The sequence below is a fragment of the Alosa sapidissima genome, chromosome 22 (genome assembly GCF_018492685.1).
Source record: "Alosa sapidissima isolate fAloSap1 chromosome 22, fAloSap1.pri, whole genome shotgun sequence".
NCBI classification, from domain to species: domain Eukaryota; kingdom Metazoa; phylum Chordata; class Actinopteri; order Clupeiformes; family Clupeidae; genus Alosa; species Alosa sapidissima.
In genome coordinates this window covers 16746962-16754461 of record NC_055978.1, presented here as the reverse complement: position 1 = coordinate 16754461, position 7500 = coordinate 16746962, and the positions used below count along the sequence as shown (strand labels likewise).

General features: G+C 45.6%; 1 protein-coding gene across 1 annotated transcript in view; it reads right to left on the bottom strand.

Annotated features, from left to right (window-relative positions):
- Window positions 1-7500, bottom strand: part of dnah6 (dynein, axonemal, heavy chain 6) — a 49255-nt gene that overhangs the window by 24830 nt on the left and 16925 nt on the right. Inside the window, exons 25-37 of the mRNA XM_042079209.1 lie at window positions 7194-7290; window positions 6593-6806; window positions 6084-6248; window positions 5400-5510; window positions 4975-5100; window positions 4315-4470; window positions 3698-3859; window positions 3104-3241; window positions 2786-2953; window positions 2243-2391; window positions 1697-1804; window positions 443-998; window positions 1-31 (exon numbers count right to left, since the gene is read on the bottom strand). The exon at window positions 1-31 is cut by the window's left edge and continues 92 nt beyond it. Of these exons, the coding sequence (XP_041935143.1) occupies window positions 1-31; window positions 443-998; window positions 1697-1804; window positions 2243-2391; window positions 2786-2953; window positions 3104-3241; window positions 3698-3859; window positions 4315-4470; window positions 4975-5100; window positions 5400-5510; window positions 6084-6248; window positions 6593-6806; window positions 7194-7290 (2181 nt within the window). The remainder of the gene's footprint in view (window positions 32-442; window positions 999-1696; window positions 1805-2242; window positions 2392-2785; window positions 2954-3103; window positions 3242-3697; window positions 3860-4314; window positions 4471-4974; window positions 5101-5399; window positions 5511-6083; window positions 6249-6592; window positions 6807-7193; window positions 7291-7500) is intronic.

Below are 7500 nucleotides of genomic sequence, written 5' to 3'. Positions count from 1 at the left end.
TGGCGGGAGAGGCCACGGCCAGGTCCTGCACCTACTCCCCACAAGACCATAAGAGAGAGAGAGAGAGAGAGAGAGAGGCATCAACAACGCAGAGAGAAACAGTCTAATTTTCTCATAATACATAAGTCATAGGGTTGGGGTTAGCGGTTAACCCTAAACCTTATGTTATGTTATGTCAGTCAAAAGGCAAAAAAAAATAAAATAAATAAAAGGTAACATAAATCTGGAATTTTGGCAATAATATAGCAACATACATTGGGAAAATACTGATATGACTTATGGTAAGACAATCTTATGACATGGGAAATGAGTAGACTTGATGTTTGCTAGATATATAAATACACCGAAAATCTGAAAAAGACAAAAAAAAAAAAAAACAGATTCCTGCATGCTTTTTTATGTTAAATGAGGTTGACCAGGCCCCTGGCCCTCTCTCTCTCACCTCAAACACCATGTGGATGGACGGCGTGAGCTTGATCCTCTCGCTGTTGGCCAGACACAGCATCTTGTTGTCGTCCAGCACCGTGTTCATGTTCTCGATCCACAGCGCGTCCACCGGCCCGTCGCTGATCACCCACTTGTGGTCGTCGCTGGGGTCGTTGACCCCCGCCCGCACGCTCAGCGCCATCAGACCGTCCTTCCACTCCAGCGTGAGCGGGTTGACCTCGCCGTACAGCTCGCCCATGGTGATGGACTTGGGGTTGAGCACGTACTTCTTGACGGGCATGAAGAAGGGGTCCTCGTGCCCGTCGTCGTGCAGCTTCTCGAGGGCGTGGGCCAGCGTGGCGTAGACGGTGGTCTTGCCGCCGCCCGTCGGCCCCACCAGCATGACGCCGTGGCGCACCAGCATGGTCTCGTACAGCTGGATGACCTTGCTGATCATGGCCGGCACGGGCTGGAGAGAGCGCTCGCACAGCGACCACTCGATGGTGGACTTGAGCACGCCGTAGTCATGCTCGGGGATGGACACGCCCGGGAAGAGATCGGACAGGATGCCACTGCGGTTGCATACACACACATACACACACACAAACATACACACACACACACACACAGGCATTTCAGTCATTCAAATCTAAAAAGTGACTGGAAGACCAGGTAAAGGCCATAGTAGTGTAATTTCAGTTACACCTGGGTATAAAGATAATGGATAATTGGAAAAGAAAACTTCTATTTCATGTGTCTGCTAGCGTACTAAAGAAATGAACAGCCACGTCCTGTGAAATGTAAGGCTATTAAACAAGAACTCACAATGACAAAAAGGTTTTGACATTTGTTTTTTAAAATGTAAATGTTTCTGACAAAACACCAGGGGTTTCACAACTTGTAGTTCATGTGAATACATTCCCAAAGGACATAGAAAGTGGCTGAGGCAAAAGGAAAAACAAATAATTTATTTATAATGTTGTTTGCTTCTTTTAGCCTAGTGCCTGGAATCATATCACACATTCGATTCTTACATTTTAAAATTCTAAGCCTTAAGGGCACCAGTTTGAATCCCAGCGTTAATATGCTCAGTAAATATGTATAAATGATTAATTTTGTTTCTTTTTAATAACATCCATTTAAAATATAGATGGATAACTATGCAGCATTGTAGTAGTAGTAGTAATAGTAGTAGTAGCTGCAAAGGATTTCAATGTGACTTGTATGAGTGTGTTTGTGAGTGGGTGTTGTTTTGTGTGCAATGACACACCTGAAGAGCTCAGCGTCGTCTGTGAGAAACTTGGGCAGGTTGGAGTCCCTGAGGGCTCGGATCAGCACCACATCCTCACTCAGGTGGGGATTGGCCCTCTTCAGAGAGCTGCGGGAGCACAGCAGGGAGAAGACACACACACACACACACACACACACACACACACACACACCAGCAGCATGCACACAAAGTGACATATAGGCACAACAAAACACACACACACACACACACACACACACACACATACAAAAAAATGATGCACTCACACACACACACAAAACATAAAGGATTTAATCTCCCAGCACAGCGTACTATATATAAATATTGATGATGCCCCACAAGATTATGATGGAGATGAGGAAATCTTGCTTTTGTTCGTCTATTTATTTATTTCCCATTGTTTATTTAGCTCCATTCTCCCTCTCTGTTTTCTGCAGCATCCCACCAAACATACACACATGCAAGCACACACACACACACATACGCACTCTCTCACACACACACACACACACACACACACACTCTCTACGTGGGACGCCCCCCTACCCTGCCATGACGAGCACGGATTTCACGGCCCTCATGCCGAAGTCGTAGTGGTCCTGCTGGGAGAGCTGCTCGCTGCACAGCTTGTACATCTGAGTCATCTTCCGCGCCAGCGTCTTGCTCGACTCAAAGCCCTCCGAGTACAAGATCACCTGGGCAGAGCCGACACACATCAAAGGAGGCATGGGAACAGACAGAGACACACAGTGACAAACCAATGACATTCCCTTCATAACAGATGACAGCGAAAAGGCTGCAGGAAGCATCCCATTTAATTCTCCATTCCGTCTGACAGACTAAAGGAAATAAGCAACCCAAGCACAGTAAACTGAAAGATCATTTGTGATGTTGGTAGATATTGGCTATTATTACTAAATCAAAGTAAACACCTATTCCATCCATACATTCCGATACTGATACCGTAATTTGTTTAAGAAATTCGTTTTACTGGTTAAAGTGATATCGGACTAGTAGTTTAATCTTTTAGTGACTTCTCTCTCTCTCTCTCTCTCTCTCTTTTCTTTCTCTCTCTTTTCTTTCTCGTACCTCTGCGATGAGGGCGTAGTTGGGTACCATCATAGCGATGGGTCTGAAGAGCGCCTTCAGGTTGTCGGGCAGCTCTGTTCGGCCAGCGTATCCGGGGTTCATGGTAATGAAGGCGGCACAGGTCATCACCAGCTTGATCTCACGCCCCTCGAACATGAACCGAGACAACTGCAGGAAAGAAACACACACACACACACACACCACACACACACAGGCAACCACAGATATTCACATGCACACACACTCAGTCAGACACAACAGTAGTGAAAGAGCTGTGCAGAAAACATAGTTTAACACAGTGAAAGCCTAGCGTGTTACCTTGGCAGCCTTGGCGTTCCTGATGGTGATGAGTTGCTGGGCGATGACAGACAGCACCTCGATGTTGATGCGGTTGAACTCGTCGAAGCAGCACCAGGCTCCCGACTGGGCCAGACCGCTGAAGAACGTGCCCATCATCTGAGCAGGGACACCAGGCACCAACAGTCAAATAGCGCTTACTACAACTCACCCAGTTCACCAATGAATGAATAATATTCAATATCAGTAAAACAACATAAGTACTTTATCTGAACATATATGTATGTTTGTTCTATGTATGTTTTAGGTGTTTTTAGAGGAAAAGTCACAAAGTACAGTATAACTGCCATGCATAGACGCAATTTTGGAGGAAAGCTGGAGTAAAATTAATAGGACAAGGTTCTCTACACAAAGTTCTCTCTGTCTATCTGTTAGTCTAATACTTAGTGTACAACAGTGGGGCACAACAGTGGCAGCTGGGAATTGAACCCACAACCTTTATAGCAAACACATGCTAGCCCAGCTCCTTAACGACTACACTACCACCACCCAGTCTGTCTGTCTGTCTGTCTGTCTATCTGCGTCTCTGTCTGTCCCTTGTGCACTTCATGTCACCTTGTAGTCGAGTCCGTCGGAGCAGTTGAAGACCACACACTGGATGGCGAGCGCCTTGGCCAGGTCTTTGGTGGTCTCCGTTTTCCCAGTCCCAGCAGGCCCAGCGGGGGCCCCGCCCAGGTCGAGCTGCAGCGCCCCCATCAGGCAGAGGTAGCAACGATCCTACAGCCACCACAACACCCCAACACAAACCACCATTCAACTCTTCAGTCAAGGAGCAGAAGCGGAATGCGATGACACACGGGGCTATGGCAACCACATTGCTGGTTCTATGTGTTCCGATTGGATGATCATATAATCATAACAATTTGCATACCATACCAAAAGCTATAACTACTATAACTGTCAAGACTGGTTATCATTATGGTTATGATATTTGGCAGGCGCTTTTGTCCGAAGCAACTTACAGTATATGAACACTATATTAGTTAAAATAATAGCTTAAAATGAAGTTGATTCAAGCCAACATTAAGCATATTAATAATAGTAATAATAACAACAATATAAAATATGAACAATGAAAATAATGAGCTTTCATGAGAGTTAATGAAGTGCGTGCAAGGTGAACAGATGGGAGATATGGGAGAGATGGGAGGGGCGGGGCCTAGGAGGGTCACCGTGAGCGGCGTGATGACCAGGCGTGGGCAGGCTCCCAGGTACTCGTAGCCGTAGATGTAGTGAGACAGAGCCATGCGGGCCACACAGTTATCCAGGTCCAGATCCCAGTAGTACCGCAGCTGCCTCTGCCACTCAAAGTTACTGCTGGAGTCCACCTTCAGGAACGTGCACGCGCACACACACGCACACACACACACACAAACACACACACATACACACACACACACACACACACACACACATAAACACACACACACACACACATAACCACACACACAGTCACCACCTCCAATTGGCAAATGTATCACTTGATTGTGAAGGTCTTTACAATCACGGTTTAATAACGAAAACAACCAGTTGAAAAAAAAAGCCTTGGGGCTATTTGTTTATTCATTTGCTCTATCAGACTATATTTCATGAAGGGGACAATGTACAGTCCATCAGACATTTCTCCAAAATATCTTTTTTTCATGATCTTTTTGGCCATTGTGTGGCTTTCAATAAGAAAACAAAAACAGCTCTTCATGCAAATAGAATTTTTTTGCTTCAGATGTTGCACAACAACACATAATCTGCAGGTTTTAAGATACAATGCATTTTCATTACAGTGCATGAATGGACTGAATCAGACGGCAACCCTTCTCCATGAATATCATTACCTTTTGCTTGACCAGGTCAGTGACAATGTCACGCGCGTGCACGTCTGTGGTGATCAGAGCGGTGATGATGTTCCGGTGCAGGCTGGGAAGGTTGCCACGCACCAGAGCAGCCAGAGTGTTCAGTCTCTGCATATAGAGATCAACACACACACACACACACACACACACACACACACACACACACACACACACACACACAAACACACACACATATGTATGCATGTACACACACACACACACACACACACACGCATATACGTATGCATGTACACACACACACACACACATACACACACACACACACACACACACACACACACACAGACACACACAAAATGCAAGCAAATATAACATTATACTTTCCTGAGGGCAGTGAAAGACTGAAATAGAATGTGAAATCAAATTGAAAGTAGCGGTGAGGAAACCTCAAAGTTTATTAGTTCAAACTCCTGTAGGGCCTGGAAGTGATCGTGATCTCCCTCTAAGCAGTTATCCATATCCCTGCACCACATCATCTGAGAGATGGTCAGCACAACCTAGAGCAGTAGAGCCAGGAGAAAAGCACTGTTGGTGGCTAATATAAAAAACAATGCATGCAAAACCATACCAATGCAAATATCCCCTTCATACAGTACACGTTATTACAACTTAATCCCCATAAAATATTCAATACATTTAGCTGTGGAACAATGGCGAGTTGGCGTCTGCGCATTAAGTTTGTGATGATGTTTTGCCTGGTGTGTGAACATCAAAAGTTGATGGAGACATTGGGCTAAGCCCAAAACGTTTGTTTTCCATTTTTGTCCTAAGACTCATTGTTGAAATCTCGGTTTCCAATACAAATTGTATGAGTATCAAGCCCTTGAGTGCGACTCTGTTCCTTATACATTTACATGTAGCTGTGGCAACTTTTTTGATGAGCTTAATGGAGCAACAGTACATGTAGCATTGCCGCCTGACAATCTATCGGCCCAGATTCGAATCCCGACTCCACCTTTGCAAGTCTGTGTTGCTAAATACCAGTGAATTTAATTTTTACTTGAACTTGTGCTGAATGCTCCAGTATAAACCCACTTCCATCAGGCCCCACATAATCTCCCCCTACCCACCTGGGAGGGGTGTCCTGCCACCACCCACTCCTCCCTGGGCTTGCTCTGGTAGTCAGCAATGGCGGCCTTGCTGAGACGACGCAGGGAGGAGAACATGCCTTCCTCCACCTTTCCCAGCCAGTCCTCCACATTCCCACGAGCCTTCAGGCCCTTGCCGAGGGAAACCTGATCAAAATCAACAAAAGGATCCCCACTGAACAATTAAAAAATCACCTGTGAGGCTTGATTGATGATTGCCCCATCAATAAACAGTGTCAGTGTCAGTCTCATTACATTTAATGCTGTTATGATTTCAGTAGAGGGATGTCAAAATATGATAGGTAGGGCTATTAAATAGCTACCTATAAACACACAAACACACACAAACACACACACACACACACACACACACACACAGAGAGAGAGAGAGAGAGAGAGACACACACACACACAAACACACACACAAACACTTCTGTTTTGAAACAATGTTTCAAATGGGGTAAACAATGTAAAGGACGAGGCAACTCCACCTTCTCTCCCTCGGGCGAGACCATGGCCAGGATGTCATTGCTGTAGACTTTCTCGGGCTCCCCCTCTGGAGCTGCGGGGCCCCCTGGTGGCAGCAGGGCGAACTCCAGGCGCTGGATGGCGTCGAAGCACTTCCTCAGATGGGGCTGCACAGCCTGCGGGTTCCGCGTCTGTGCCAGGATCTCCAGCAACTCGTCGTTGGACAGGAAGTAGAACCTGACAGAACACGGACAGCAAAATACGTCATTGCACAGCAAAGTGAATACTTCAATGCAGAGGTCACAAAAAGTTACAAAAAACAAGGTAGACGACTTTGAAGCATGATAAAAATGCATTTGTACAACAGGGTTTAAAAATGCAGTTATGATACAAAAGAAACAAGCACAAAAGAATCCCTACAGAAGAGAGAAAACAATGGCAGAATTGCCCCCACGAGAGATAACTTAAACACCCATTATAAAATTAAACCATTAGCTTTTGTTTCACTATTGTTTTGAGCCTACACAATGAAACAGCGGCCTTCTTACTTCTGCATCATAAAGAAGCTTTCTGAGAGCGTCCCTTAAGGGAATATACGGGAAGAAATAGCGACATGCTCCTAACCTGGGGAAGATGACTCTCTTGGACTCCAGATAGGCCTCCAGGCATTTCTGGATCTGCTCCAGAAGGGCATTATTGTTCTGGAAGATCTCCAGCAGGCCTGGGCAGAGGGGCGAACCATTTTTCACGTCATTAGAGTGAGAAACAGTCATTAGCGCTGTGTCTTAGGGCTGCAAAATGGGCCTTTCTTTGGCACTCTCATTAGTGTTGTGTTGAGTAATATGACCATGCTAAACAGTGTAGTACACTTTTAGGGCATCTATCATCATTTCAGAGCTATATATCACGGTGGAGGAGATTCAGAGCAGTC